The following is a 16,357-nucleotide window of genomic DNA, read 5'->3' as shown; positions in this document are numbered from 1 at the left end:
TCCACCACAACCCCGCCCTTTCGTTCTTCGAACCCCCTTCGCCACCCGCACCCTTCTTTCTTTTATTTCGGACACGGCCGCCATCCACACTTGCCTCACCCCTTTCTTTTTCTTCGAGCTCCCGTCCCCGTCACCTTTGTTCCACTCATTTCTTCATTTCAAATTATTTTTGCTTATTCTTAGATGTAGTAGTGATAAAATAAGATCAAAAAAAATGAAAAAGCCAACAATATTTGTTGTTTCAAGCTCTTATTTTATGGAAGCGTTTGTTGGTTGTGATGAACTTGAAGCTTTTTTATTTAAAAATTAAAATTTCTTCATCTCAAATTAGCTTTTTTTTACTTTGTATTAATTGTTTATTTATTTTGATAATATGCTTTAAAATTGAATATATTCTAGTCTTGAATCCAAATGGTTTGATTTTATTTTTATAATCTTGGATAAATTCTCAAATATTTTTTACCTTTCTAAAATTGTATAAATAAATAAATAGAAGTAATTAAAAAACTCAAAATTTAAATAATTTCCAAGGTGGTGTGGCAATAATGTGACACTGATATGGCAATGAAATGGCGTGTGTAATACACTTGCCTTTGTGAGATTAATATTTCATTATTATGGTTGATAAAATAAAAACCATTTCAAAGATGTTAAGGAATATTTAAATGTCTCCGTAGTTTAAGAGCTAAAGTAAGTTGTAGTGGCCAAATTCACGAGGTATTTAAACGCCGGTTAGTCGCTAATCCTATGTCGTTGCACTACAACTAAATGACCATTAACGACATTTAATTCTTAATTACCGTTAAATATGTATTTTTAGCGACAATTATCACTCTTTGTATATGTCCCTAAAGCCTTTAGCGACATTAGTTCTAATAGCACTTAACTATTGCCAATAAAAACTTTATCACTCTTTATTAGTGTTAATATTTAATAAAGCTAAAAATTATTTTTATCATAATGCTGCTTGCATTTCTTGATTTTTTTAAAATTTAGTTTATTAATCTTTAAATATTTATTTTTGAAGTCAGGGTAAAATCTTAGTAAAGATTTAAATCATAAATATGCTTCTAAATACTCTCTTCATTCTAAAATAAGTAGTATTTTTTATTTGAACATACCTTGTTAAGAAATTGTTTATTCCTAAAATATAAAAATTATGTTTATGAACTTATTCATAACCAAAGAAAAGTTAATTAATAATTATTAATTATATAACTAAGGATAATTTAAAAGGACAAAATCAATTTAAAATTAAAATCCAGAAAAACTATTTATTTTAAAGTAAAATGAAATGTTAAAATATCACATCTTTTGAAAGGAATAAAGTAATAATACAAAGTTAGAACTCACAATTTTAATAGGATCTTCATTAGGAGATGCATGTACCTTATCTTATCCAAGAAGGACCACATGTTTTGAATAAGGGACTTAATATATATCATTAATAGCCCACAATCACTTTCAAGATACATGATTAATTTGTGTTTACTATTTTTCTCCTCCGTTTATTTTTATTCGTTCATCTTAAATTTTTTATATATTTTTAAAAAAGGGAAAAGACTCAAATAAGTCACTAAACTTTCAAAAAAAAAATTATTTATGTCATCAGTTAAAAGTTTGACTCATTTATATTTATGTCATTATCGTTAAAGAAAAGGCTCACTCATGTCATTATTCTTTAACGGTGATTTTGCAAAGCAATTTGACATATGACCAACTATAATTCGTCCACATCATCATTTTTTAATAAAAAAGTCAAAAAAGAATAATTTTTACTTAAAAAATTGATGACATGGTCGAATTATAATGGCCACGTCATCAATTCATTTAATTAAAAAATTAAAAAAATAATTCAATTTTTTTCATAATTATGATTTTTTTAATTAAAAAAATTGATGACATGATTGAATTATAATTGGTCACGCGTCAAAAATAGTTTTGCAAAATCACCATAAAAAATAATAGCATGAATGAGCCTTTTCTTTAACGGTAATGACATAAATGAGCCAAACTTTTAACTGATGGCATAAATGAGTCTTTTCTAAAAGTTCGATAATAACATATTTGAGCCTTTTTTCTTAAAAAATAAAAATCAATGTAACTATTTTATCATGATATTTAATTAAATATTAATTGATGTAAAGTCTTTAAATCTCAAAAAATAATTCAGAATATTACCAATAAGATATTAAAAAATTTATTGACGATTCATTAATAGTCTACACATAACTAATATACATGTTTAGACTTTAACAACCATGCTATTTGTTCTTCATTATTTCTCCCTTTTTGTTTCATTTTATTTGGTTTTGATATTAAAAATGAATATTTTATTTTATTTTATTTTTCTATTTTAGTATGAATTTTTTTGATATCATTTTTAGTATTAAATAACTACATAAAGTATACACTATTAAAAATAAGTTTTTTATCCACTCATTGTGAATCAGTAAGAAAAATTTGCACTATGATACATATTTTTTTCATTTACTCAGAAAATGTATAATTGAAAATAAATTCTCATTGTAATAATAAGGACATATTTGAATTAATTTTTGACTTTTGACTTACGAGAAAATGCATAATTGAAAATAGATTCTCATTGAGAAAATTGCACTACCCACTCATTTTTCTTTTTAAGGAGATATCATATTAAAAATAACAAAAAATATTCTTTCTCTCCAACAATACTTGTCAACTAAAAATAGAAGGGTAATTTTATTATATTATTATTTAAATAAAATAAATATAATGTCTTGAAAAATATAATAGAAAAATGACTATAATTAATGAATGAGGTAAATTAAATTTGAAGTGTTAAAGTATCCATTAATTTTTATAAAGTGAATAAGTATATTATTAAATATCTCAAAAAAATATAGTGGATAATTATTATTAAACTGATAAAGTAAAGAAAAGAACTTGTCCCCTACTAATTATACAATTTGGTCTTAACTCATCTTTAAAAAACAGTGTAATGAGAAAAAAATTATCCAAATCTATAAGAGTAAAAAACTATTTCCTCTGTTTAAAAAAGAATGATCTAATTTTATTTTTAATCTGTTTTAAAATTATTTTTGACATTACTTTAATTTAGTATCACAAAATTATTATTTTTTTTAAAAAAAAATTCATTCCAAATTAAACTAGATCATTCTTTTCTTCTTGAACAGAAAAAATATTAATTGATTTTACAAATGAACAGAGACTCTAAACCACTCTAACGACTAAGTTGTATCTCAATGAACAACTTGATACTAACATGAAATTAGTCAGTATGCTAATAATGATAACTTGTGCCAAAAAGCCAAATATGATGGTACAAGTCAATGATTGTAGGTGTGTCAAAAACAAAAAATGGCAACCACAAATTAAATCCCTTTGGGCATTAATCGTAGACATGTTAAATTAGGTCTTAGGCTTAACTCACACTTCAAAAGTTAGCTCAAAGAAAGAAAGATTGCACAAGCCTTATAAGGAGTCTGCCCATCTCAATAACCATCGATATGAGACTTTTTGTCATTCTTTAATACTCACCTCACGCCTAGTGCTTAGCATCTGGTGCATAAACCATTTTGATTTTGGGGCCCCCAACATCGAGTGAGATGGGTCTTGCTCTGAAATCATGTTAAATTAGGTCTTAAGCCTAACTCACACCCCAAAAGCTACCTCAAAGGGAGGAGGATCATCCAAACCTTATAAGAAGTCTACCCATCTCATTAACCACCAATATAAAACTTTTTGTCATTCGTTAACATGACATAATGATTTGATACTATATGAGATCAGTGGTTATGAGGAAATCTGCTTCATGATCCAGGTACTTCCTAATCATAAATCCACGACTCGGCGTAAATCATAAGTTTTATCATATAAAAAGGAAATATTGATAAATATATTTAAATTTGATGTGAATTAAAAAAATTATTTTAAATTATCGACATTTTAAAAAATATACATTTTTATTAGATTACTTAAAATTAAATACATTATTAATCTTGCAAAATGGGCGAAATAGTTATATGTTTATTATAGAAAAAAATATATGATTGTGACAGCACGTGGCTTAAGTATTTTAATTTTGCATCCTTTTCATAAGTACAATATTTTCTTCTTGTTTTCTGGTTGAAATTTTAAAACATTTCTTCTTTATTAATTTAAGGCATTCACTAACAAAAATGTTTTCATGTAATCCACTTGATGTTAGATTTATATAATAACTAGAACTAACATTTTATTTTAATTCAAAGTAATAATAGATAGTATCAAATAAATAGTATTAAATAATATTAGTATTTACTATGTATTAATCCTAGTTCTATTAGGATTAGTACTCCTTCCTATATCCCCTATATATATCTCCCACGTATTCCCTTATTAGGTTAACACTTCAATACAATCAATATTCTTTCACAAAGCAAGTTATTATTCCTCGTTCTGTTATTTTATAAATTTATACATAAGTTGACTAAAGCTGATATTTGAACAGTGAAATAAAACTTAAAACAATACGTTTTGAAATTAATCAAGATCTATCTGTCTGATTTTATTTTTATAAAAATACAATTCTTTAACTTAATATAAAGTTTGAAATGTTAATTATCTCAGATTTTATATATTAATTCGAGATCGTTGATGAAAGATAAAGTTAAAGATGGGACGAGGGTTAGGGGGTCCTGCTAAGCCCACTAAAATTAAAATAATTCAAAAAAGTTATTGATAGGTACGAAGATACATTGAATTAAAAACTAATTAATATTAAAAAAGGAACAAAAATCACGTGATTAATTGGTTAGATTAGTAGTACAATTGTTTGTCCAAGTTTATTGAACAATTGAATAACGACGAAAAATATTACATCATAGGACTTATTAGATACTTTTAAAAGAAGCAATGATCAATTTTTATTTATGAATTATTCAAAATAAGCTAACTTTATTCCTTATTTCATTTTCAAACACACACACATTTTTAGTAGTATTAGTTAAGTAGGGGTTTGAGCTTCTAGCCATAAAAGTTAATATAGTTTATTGGATATTTTAAAGTTGGAATTGTGTTCTATCATATACTTTTGATTTCAGGCCTTGATTTTATATTTATAACTTTCTAAAATGATTAGAGATCCAATTTTCTTTACAAGGATAATATGATTTCATTTCGAATGTATTTGCAATAAATTTTAAAGTGACAGAAAATAAATTGCGATCACAATAAAATAAGTAGAAATATCACTTTATTGATCAAGATAGACTGTGGATGCAATTTTGTTGATCATTCGATTTTACTCTCCTAAAATTTATCCATGATTCGAGAGCTATTAGTGGCGTATTTTTCAAACTAGGATATTTAGATTTGACCTCTCTATATGAATAATTCGTCAATTTGCGAAGTATTCGAAATCTTGATCTCTTTATGGAATTTCCGAGATGTCTTTTAAGAGAATTTAGTACTCTTTATATGAGCATAAATTAAGATTTAGAGTTGAGTAGCCTCCAAGAATCCTAATTTGAGTTTAGCACAATTTGTATTGGAGAAATTTCAACACAAAATTCCAATGTCTACATAATGATATTGGAGAAATTTCGTTTTGACTCGAGGTGGATATTTTTGAATTACTTGTTTAACAATGATAATATTGAATATGAGATGAAAGACAAAATTCTTTCATCTTCAATAGTTTAGGGTAGGGTGTACATAAACTAAGTTGGTTCAGATTTTTCAGATATCAAATCAAATCATTTGTGTACAATTTTTAATTTTATAAATTAAATCGAACTAATAAAATTTAGATTTTTTTTGGGTTTTTTAACCTTGGGTTGGTTTAGGTTTTTCAAATACCAAACCAAACCATTGTGTAGAATTTTTAAATTTATAAATCAACCCAAATTAATAAACTTTGAATTTTTCCAGATTTTTAGATTTTCCAGTGAAGGTTGCATACAAACATATTATTAACTTGTGCTCCAAATATTTCTTTAGTCCAACCAAAGTACAATTATCTAAAGTGTTTCTTAAAAAAATAACACAAAATATGAGATAAGTGTTGATGACGCAAAAATATTCAATAAAAATAATAATGACATCATCATATAAAATAAATATTGTAAAGTCATAATGAAAATAATCATAATTTAAAAGTACTAAATCATGCTAAAAATAAGTTTAATAAGTATTAATTACATTACTAAACATTTTAGGAAAATTAAAATTAAATTATATATTTTAATTTTCTAAATTAATGTAAAACTAAAGAACAAATATTTAATATTACTGTCATTTTTAGTGTTGATTGATTTTCCTTTTACATTAATTTGATTTTGATTTAAGTTTTATTATAATTTTCAATATTTATGAACTATTCCGAATTCTAAGTTTTAAATTTGAAATAATATATTAAAAGATAAAAATTATGAAATAGTATAAGAAATATTTTAAAATAATATCAAAGTAAATATTTTTATATATAAAATAAGATTTTAAAATTACATATATAATATTTGGGTTGGTTTGGTCTCAGGTTGGTTTTTTAAGTTAAAATTGAACCAACCCAAACATAGTCGGTTTTTTTTCCCAATACCAAATTAAGTCAAACCAAACCACTAATCCATTTTCTTTTTGTCGGTTTGACTCAATTTGCTATTTGATTCGATTTTCGGTTCGATTTTGTATACCCCTAACTGAGGGGTAAAATTGTCCTCTTTTTGTTTCAAACTATGTACTTAAAATCATAAAACATTTTTTAAAAAAAAGAAAAGAAAAAATCAATGATTTATCAAGTCATGTTTGGCTATTTTTTAAATGAAACTTTATCCATGAATAAAGTATAGGAATGTAACAACATGTCCAAACAAGGAAAATAACTAATGAAATGTACATTCATCAATATTAATAGTAATTAACTAATGAAATGTCCATTCATCAATATTAATAGTATATGTTATTTTTATAAGCATTATTTGTACTGATATGAAAATGTACATTCATCAATATTAATAGTATATGTTATCTTTTATAAGCATTATTTGTACTTATATGAAATTTAAAGATATTATCTTAAGTTTTACGATATATATCATTTTGAAATAATATATTAAGGTCAAGTTAAAGATTACATCTTAGACAGAAAATATCACATTCAAGATCTTAAATTTAATTAGTTAAGTACACTTAAATAAAAATTAAAAAAAGTTGCTCTAAAATAATATAATCGGTTGAATACTACTACTAAACAAATTTATATAATTTTATTTTTTTTGTTATGAAACACGTTGAAGATAATGCAAGTTGCAAATGAAAGATAATTAACAATTAATTCAATCACTATAAAGGGCGGCTAAAATAAATAAAAATAAGATAAGTGAAGCTTTTATATTAAGCTTTCAAATGTTAAAAGCCCAAAAAAAAATGAAGTACTTGATATTTTGTAACGATTTCACTTTTTAATTCAATTTTTTTTTCTTATTTGACTCATTCTTAAGTTTAAAAGCAAGCGTCCTTTTTAATTAAGAATTTCGTGAGGCAAATGATACAAAATTTGTAACTCCATGAATAATAGGTTCACTTTTTTTTATTTAATTTAATAAGTATATATATATTCGTTTTATCATGTGAGAAAGTACTTCATAACCGTGTGTATAAATAAAGAGATTATATTCCTTAAACCCACACATTAAATTTTGAAATCTGAGAATTAATTTCAAAGCATATAATATAAATATCGAAAAAACATCTTTTTATCTATCTATTTTGGAAAAATAAAGTTTTATTTGATACTCATATCAATGGAAGATAATGAACACTTTTAAATTACACGTACAATATATCATGCGACCTTTCGTCAATATATATAAATATAAAATAATCTTATATTTGTTTTTGAAAAATAGATAAATAGAAAGAAATATTGCCAAAATATTTCATGGACCAAATTGTCTTTTTCTTAAAATTATTGTATTAAGTACAAATGGTGAGGCCAATAAACATAATATATAGTTGTCAGAGGCTAAATCAAGATTAAGAGTTTGGAGGTTCTAATTAATTTATTCGAGCATCAATTTACAAGTTCATATACATAAAAAATATTAATTTTCTAATACAAATATATAGTTTATAAAAATGTCAATGAATTCAAGAACCTCCACCTAATTCTGTCTTTAATAGTTGTTTCTGTAAGGTACATTTACTTTTGACACGATGAATCTTCCTTGTCATCATTAATACACTACAACAAAAATTACTTTTAGTGGCATTAAGTATTGACATTAATAAAAAGTTGTAAAATCTTTACCGACATTTCTTAAGTATCGTTAGAATCAATGTCCTTGAAGATTTTAGGGACATATAACGAGTGTTAATTCTCGCTAATGAAAAACACAAAAAATGTCAAAATGACTTAATAAAATCCTATATGAGGTGTTTAAAATAAACTATCGCGTAACTAAAGTGTCTAAGTAAAAATTATTGTCAAATTTAGAAGGCCACCAATAAATTTAGCCTACTAATAATGAAGAGCTTAATTTGCTTACCACCTCTTATTTTATTTGACAATTGGATATGGTTATGGTGTCGGAACAATTAAATTTATAGTTGTTCGTACGGTAACACTTCGATATCAACGAATTCAAAATTTTAATTTTAAGATTTATATTTTATATGATTGGATCTATTGATAAAAATTCAATATCTATGTGTGTTGATTCGACACACATCAAGGTACAAACTCTCCCCTATTAAAATATATAATATATATAGGACATTTGATTATTTGAATAATAATAATAATAATAATAATAATAATAATAAGATGATTGTGACCTTGCAACACTTACTTTAGAGTTTTCTTAGTTTTGAAGAATTCAAAAAATTTTACCTTTCGATTCATAGATCAATCAAATATAAGAATACGAAATAGTTAATTGAGAGAAAATTAAAAAGAAAAACACTATTATAAACATGAAGTTAGTACTTCATATTTTTGGGTCTTTTAACATTTGTGGGCAACTTTTGAACTGCTCCTTAGTTAATTGTCGATATTTAAAATAAGTATAAACTCTGACATTAACCCTGATGGATAGCTCGGCTGGTAAAGGCATGATGATAAAGTCCTTTAGGTCGTCAGTTTGTGCTCTAGTAAGGCCACTGAAGGCCTTACAAATCGATTGTGTTTTCAGAGTCTCGTGAAACTAATCGTGGTGCACCTGCCTTGAAATAGCAGGATTTTAATGGGTATAGCTAGTTAGGTTCGCAAAGTGATACCCGAAAACCAGAGGAAAAAAATACAAACTCTGACATATTTTGTATTTTTCACTCATTTTATGCACATCAACATATAAATTACTTTCTTAAGTCCTGATCTATACAAATAATAAATAAGTAAATAAATATGTTCTTGAAAATGTGGGCACAAAAACTATAATTGTGAAGAAACTTTTGTCTACTTTTGCCTAAACATGTAGCAAATAAAGCTGCGCCCCTCAAAATCAAGGTCGGACTTAGAAAGTGTTATTATTGATATCGATCGAATTTTATAATTTTGATTCAAATTTTATATTTATTTATAAAATTGTTCCTCTCAAAATCAACGACGGAGTTAAAAAGTTCTATTATTAATTTCGATCGAACTTTATAATTTTGGTTCAAATTTCATGTTTATCTTAAAAATTCACTATATACATATATTATTAATAAAATTTGATAATTTTTTTCAAAACATTAAAATTTAAAACTCACAAAAGTTTTGACTTCGCGTTTGCAATCAAAACAAAAATAGGGCCACGAAACAACTGTAATCTTTGTCATTTTGAACATAATAGCTAACAAGTTTAGGTAGATAAAGATCAAATTATATATATAATATATATTCGATTTCTTTTTCATATTTATGTTCTTATATATTAAAATTTGTTTAGTAAAAAAAATTATTTTACTGGCGATTTTATCTCACCCCGTTTACCTCACCTTGACTTTTCTTAATTTGTTTTCCGCAGATCAAATTTAATGAATTTATAAAATACTAGCTATGAATATTTTCCATATAGAAACATTTACTTAAGAGCAAATTTGATATATTATGCAGATCAAATTTAATTAATCTCTAAAATTTTAGCTATTGATATAGATTTTCCATATAGAAACATTTACTTAAAAGCTAATTTCATATTTTATGAAAATGTAAAAAAGTTAAGGAGATAGTACATCTCAACTATTATTTTCGTGAATTTCACATTTTAAGTATTCTTTTTTCAATTTGAATTATCGATATCTATATATTAAAATACATTTAGTTTAGTAGAGGATGATAATTCAGTTGCAAAAAGAGAACAACTAATGGTGAAGTCTGAATTTTTTTAAAATAATAAAATAATAGTATATATATTTTTGATCATTTAACTCAAGATTTTGCCGAGTATATCCTTCTCAATGACTATTTGTGGTGTTCATGATTTAATTTGAGTTAATTTTTTTCCAAAAGAATATTAAGTCAATTAAATTGATTTTTAAAATATTAAAATTAAAGTAGACTTGTTGATTCTTAGCTTCTTTAGTATACACTATCAATAGTTATTCGATTCAAGGCATTGTGGCCTACTGGCCTTATGTTTAGATGCCCTTCTTTTTCCATTTTTCAGTGCACAATTAAAAAAAAAAAAAGTGAACAATTATGTTTACGTAAAAGAATATCTTATTTTGATGAATTTTTGGATTAAAAATAGGACAAATGACAGAAATCACGTAATTTTAAGGTAAAAGTATCATTTGTCCCTTATAAGTTTATAATTACAGACATTATTCAAAATGCTACAATAAATAAGCGATGATACATTAACATGATGCGCGAGATACATTAATCGTTAAGTAAGATACATTACATTTTATACATGATGCACTAATTTGATATTCATTTTTTTACACGATACACTAATTTGATGCACGAGATACATTAATTTGATGCGCTGATATATTAATATGACGCGCGAGATACATTAATTTGATCCATAAAAATGAGGGATTTTGAAAATTTCTAAAATTAATAGGGATAATGGTAGTAAAATAACTTAAAGATGTGATTTATGTCATATGGAAAACTAGTAAACTAGTAAGTAGTCACAATTTCTTACTTAATTAGTAATCAGTAAACCCATTTATACTTTAAAATAATTTTTTAAAATGTCAAAATATTAGTTTTTTAGAAAATAATTTGTATCAAAATACTATTATTTGTCTTTTTTTAATTTTTTAAAACAGTCCAACATGAAATACATCAACTACCCATTTACGCTTCTTCTATACCATTAAATTTATTTTCCATCTTATACGTTTTCAATTTTTTTTCTTTCATCAACTTTTGAGTTTTCACCCTTGTCCCCATTATTCACGTTTTCTTATATATTTTTTCCCTTTCATCAAATTTTCACCATTATTCTCTCCCTCATTGTTGAAAAAGAACTACTTTTTATGAAAATAAAAAAATCAAATTTAATTTAAATGATAAAGGTAGCACATAAAATGTAAAATTGTTGGTATACAATTATAATGAAAACATAATAAAAAGGAAAGTTGATCCAATCTTATGAAAAAAGAATTTTTTGAAATCATAAATGATGAGAATTTCAAGTGATATGTTCCTTTTTTTTTTAAAAAAAATATAATCACGCTTAATTTTCTTCTTTCTAAATAATTGTAATCTTGTAACCAAACAAATAAAAAATACATAACAAACTAAATTATTGATATTTTAGATAAATATTGAAAGTTTAGCTAAGAAGACTTATTAAATGTCAAAATATTAACATTTTAAAAATTTTCCCAAAAAATATTCTGTGGAATAAATTATTTAGGTTATAATTTTGGTTTTAATCCTTGAATTATAATCTTTGGCTATTCAGATTTTAGATCAACCGATTCCTAAGTGTGGGTATATTGCATGAGTTCTTTCAAATATTTTATTGGCCAAATTATTGATGGCAATTGGCAAATGAATTCTTAGGTCAAATTATAACTGATTAAAATATTTTTATTCAATTTTACATAATTTAATAATATTTTAATTCTTTATCATAATATAAATCGTATCTTTAACTTTCATCACAAAATTCCTCATATATCATATATATGACAAACCTCCAAGTATTGATATATCCCTTATAGATTATACATCGAACAAAATAATACCTCACTTATTTCTTATATATTGTATTTTTTCAATTGTAAAAAATGAAAAATGACCGAAAATACCTTGAACTATTAGAAATAATATAAAATTATTCTCTGCTCACTTATTCACTCTCAAGTCTTAAATATTCGTTCCAAATATTCTGTCATTCATCTTTAGGTTCAATATTGATTACTTTGATGAAGTTTCTTAATTTTTCGATTACACAAAAATAACATAATTATACAAATGTAATCGCGAATTATACAATAACTTAAATTATAGCTATAATTTATAAATATATATGCTATAATTATTAAATAGAATTAATTTGTTATAATGACCATTCACGAAAATTTTTCAATTTATATCCAACTAAAATAAGCTGAAAATTGGGTTGGACTCAATAGAATTCGAACTGAATTTGGTGTAATAATACCTTAGAAATTTGAAATTTTGGAGAAGCATCGACCCACCCGTTTGGTCCAACCGGAACCCGCCGCACACTTCTCTTCCACCTAACCCAACTCTCAAAAATTGGGGATTTTCCCCCTTTTTGTTCTTCAATTAGAAAAACTAGGGTTTCTGAAAGAACAATAATCAAGAGCAGGATTTTGCAGTTTACAAGGATGCAGCAACCACCATCGATGATGCCATCTTTTCCTTCTGCTAATATCACTACTGAGCAGATTCAAAAGGTATTATCAGTTTCATCTTTTGCTTCTGAAATTTCTACTTTTGTTGCTTCACTGTAGTTTCTAGAATTTATTTTGCTTAGTACCTTGAAATTGCAAAAACCTTCAAAAAAAACTTATGTCTGTGATTTTCCACTGGCGACTTGGCCAAATAGTCCTCAAGTTTTGGGTTGTCCTTCCTGCTGACTCTTCACCGGAACTACTATATGTGGGGTTAATAATCCTAGGAAATTGGGAGATTGACGAGGATATTACATATCGTATTGGAGTTTTAGGGGATGAAATGGAGGCTCGGATCGATAGTCTTATGTGATAAAGAATGTACCACAGCCTTAAGGGTATGTTTTATAAAGTGGTGGTTGGATCAACTATGTTGTATAGGGCAGAGTATTGGTCGGTCAAGAAGATGTAAATAGAGGAAATAAGAATGTTGGAGAGATAGGATTAGGAACGAGGATATACGGTATAAGGTGTCTATTATTGGTGCTGTAATAATTGTGGAATAGTTGACAGTTTAAGGATATTTTGTAAGTATGTCTCTTTTGAATTCACTAATATGTTGACGCTTAGTCCATTAATATGGTAATCTATAGATTAGACGCGAGTTGGTGTATTTATCTGTGCATTAAGCTTGGAACTTCAGAAAGCCATTTCTTACAATCTTTTATTGAAGAGCTGGAATAGTTTCTCTAGCAATTAGGAGTCAACCCATGCTCCAACTGGGCCTATTTGCAAGAATTAATTTTTGAAATCGACAGCATGATCAATTCATGTTTGTTGATTGGATAACACAAGTAGTAAACATATATTAGGGTTAGAACATTTGATGAAATATCTTTTGACCATAGCCAAATATTATTTTTGACAATTTAACTAGAAGAATTAGGCATACTTCTCATTACAGGTTTTATTTACGGACTCGGTACTTCTTAATCTTATCATGATTGTAGGTGAATGGTTCACAGTTATGTTTATGATATGACACAACTACTTTGAAAGAATAAATACTTACTTGGCTGAGTGGTTTTGCGGCCACCTCAGGTATTTCTTTATATTTTCAGGTGTCAGGATTCTTGTGGTAAAATGGGTTTTGTTATGTGATGCAGTACCTAGACGAGAACAAGACATTGATTTTGGCCATATTGGACCATCAAAATCTTGGGAAACTAGCTGAATGTGCACAGTAAGTGGTGGCATCCCCATTCAACTCTTCTCTTTGCTCTCTTATCCCTTTGGTACTTGGACTTGTATGTTTTTTTGGTTTAAAGCATTGACATGTCACAATTATGATATCATGTACCAAAAACAAAAGATTTTGAGATCTTGTATTGAAGTTCCCACAACCAACTGTAGAGCTAGTTTAATTGATTTAGAGAATTTAAATGAGCATAGGCAACAACCGCCAGATGCACTTTGGCCAAAATTTCTGGAGGCCCAATTTGCGCGTTTGTAACCAGATGTCGGTCTTTGCTTTGGTGCAGCAATTGAGTTGAAGGCTTTATTAATTTGAGTATGTTGTTAAGACAAAATGTATGTAGAAAGATTGAGGGGTAGATTTAGGCAAGATGCCTTGTGATTATAAGGATGAGTCTGCATTTGCAAAAGTACTGAGGTGAGAAACACAATGCTAATTAGTCAGTTGAGTGTTTTTCTTTGAGCTAATGGATGTACTGTATATTAATCATAGTCTGTAATTGATATTTTATATTATAGTTATTTTCTCAGGCGTGGCACATACATATTTATATACATGCTCTTTTCTTCACCTCAAGAATATGTTCAATTGTGTTTTATGCACTTAAAGCCTCTATAGAGCTTGGTCCTTTTTTCTTTACACTTCTCTCTTCAGACTATCCTCCTGTAAGAAAGAGATCTATTGGGGGATCGGCTGCTTGAAATGCAATTGACACCCTTTATAGCAACGGAGGAAAGGAAAAAAGGGGGAGGCATTTTGGTAGGGAGAGCTTAGAACTGAAGTGAGACCTTACCTTTGGTAGATGAGGGAGCTGTAAGGAGGAGTGCGAGAGAAGATAGGCTTGTCTTTTTTTGAGGTGAAGACGTGATTCTTTTATCCTACTCCCTACATACCCCCCCCCCCCCCAATCCCCCCACAAAGCAAGAGAGGGTCACGATTCAACAGAAAAGAGAAGCAGAGCTATCACAATTGAGTGCAAACTAGTCTTAAGAGTGTCAAAATAAAATTCTGGGATGATTTTCAGATTTGCCGGTACAGTATGCACTGGCTAAGGGGAACGTAGGAGATGATGGTGTGGCTCAAGCTAAAGCAGCAGATTCTGGCACAAGAAAATTACGGAAACCTCTCATGTTTGGCTGCAATTAGTTTGTGTAGCTGATTAATTGAATAAAGAAATTGGTGATAAACTTGCAGAAATTTAATCAGAACTTACACAAGTATTGATCATTAGTTTTGTTACATTAGTGTGAACTTATACTTGTTGATCTGTTGTGTTAACAGTATTTGGGACAAGGAATGTATAGTGTGACAATCAACTATTACCATTAGTTGACCAAGTTCAATGGAGTTAAAATTTGATTAGTATTTTTATGTCATACATGATAATGGACGGTGGTCTTCATATTCCTATTTCATTATGAGATACATTTGTCCTGTTCCTTAACTCAATCAATGGAAGTGCTTAATTGAGTTTCCATTACTGATGATGTACCTCGACATCTTGATGATCTAGGTACCAGGCTAAACTTCAGAAGAACTTGATGTACTTGGCCGCTATTGCTGATGCTCAACCACAATCACCAGCTATTCCAACGCAAGTGAGTGGCATCTAGCTTAGTTTATTTACTACTTATGTGCGGTTTTGTTTATAGTTTTTGTCATGACATACAGATGGCTCCTCATCCTGCAATGCAACAAGGAGGATTTTACATGCAGCACCCTCAAGCTGCAGCGATGACTCAACAACAGGGTATGTTTACTTCAAAGATGCCACTGCAGTTCAACAACCCCCAGCAACTACACGATCAGCAGCAGCTTCAACATCAACAACTACAGCGCCAGCAGCAAGGTATGCAACTTGGAGGTGCCAACAGTGGAATGCACTCCATTCTTGGTGTTACAAGTAATGTTAGCCAGCTTACAACTTCAGGTGCCGGTGATGCACGTGGAGGAAACAAACAAGACAACTCTGAAACTGACCCTTCGGGTGCTGATGGTCAGGCTAGCTCGGTCACTGCCCAAGTCTCAGAAGAACGCAAGTGAATGAACTTTTCAATAATGTACAATATGTCCACTAAGGACAGTTCATAATAGGGGTTTAGAACTAGTGTTGTATGTCATGCTTTTCATGATGTGTTACAGAGAGAGGGTTAGGTATGTTGTGTTTTCCCAGAGCTCGTTCGAGCTAACCAACGTGTAGTTTAGAGGAAGAAAGCTTGTTCAGTTTGTGTAACCACTTGCTTGTAATTCTGTAACAACATAGAACTGTTGCTGTTTCTATCTGAATAGTATTGTGTTGTAGTTTTTCAGTCA

The 16,357-nt window shown here is 27.9% G+C and overlaps 1 protein-coding gene across 3 annotated transcripts; it reads left to right on the top strand.

Annotated features, from left to right (window-relative positions):
- The first annotated feature begins 12,603 nt into the window (after positions 1-12,603).
- On the top strand, positions 12,604-16,357 carry LOC101267451 (GRF1-interacting factor 3). 3 transcript variants are annotated; one of them, XM_010328713.4, is made up of 4 exons: positions 12,604-12,852; positions 13,911-14,032; positions 15,558-15,642; positions 15,716-16,357. In XM_010328713.4, the coding sequence occupies exons 2-4, from the start codon at positions 13,950-13,952 to the stop codon at positions 16,085-16,087; spliced, it is 540 nt and encodes a 179-aa protein (XP_010327015.1). In that variant the 5' UTR covers positions 12,604-12,852; positions 13,911-13,949; the 3' UTR covers positions 16,088-16,357. The 3 variants fall into 3 exon arrangements, with proteins under 3 accessions (XP_010327015.1, XP_004248094.1, XP_004248093.1); XM_004248046.5 differs by having other exon boundaries at positions 12,616-12,852; positions 13,891-14,032; XM_004248045.5 differs by having other exon boundaries at positions 12,617-12,852; positions 13,956-14,032.

The sequence above is a fragment of the Solanum lycopersicum genome, chromosome 10 (genome assembly GCF_036512215.1).
Source record: "Solanum lycopersicum chromosome 10, SLM_r2.1".
NCBI lineage: Eukaryota > Viridiplantae > Streptophyta > Magnoliopsida > Solanales > Solanaceae > Solanum > Solanum lycopersicum.
The sequence above is the reverse complement of the archived record's forward strand: the minus strand, read 5'-3'. Positions and strand labels throughout refer to the sequence as shown.

Coding starts and splice junctions, on each gene's coding strand:
- LOC101267451 (XM_004248045.5), top strand. CDS start 12,784: ATGCAGCAACCACCATCGATGATGCCATCTTTTCCTTCTGCTAATATC. Junction 12,853..13,955: donor CTACTGAGCAGATTCAAAAG/GTATTATCAGTT, acceptor TATGTGATGCAG/TACCTAGACGAGAACAAGAC. Junction 15,643..15,715: donor CACCAGCTATTCCAACGCAA/GTGAGTGGCATC, acceptor CATGACATACAG/ATGGCTCCTCATCCTGCAAT.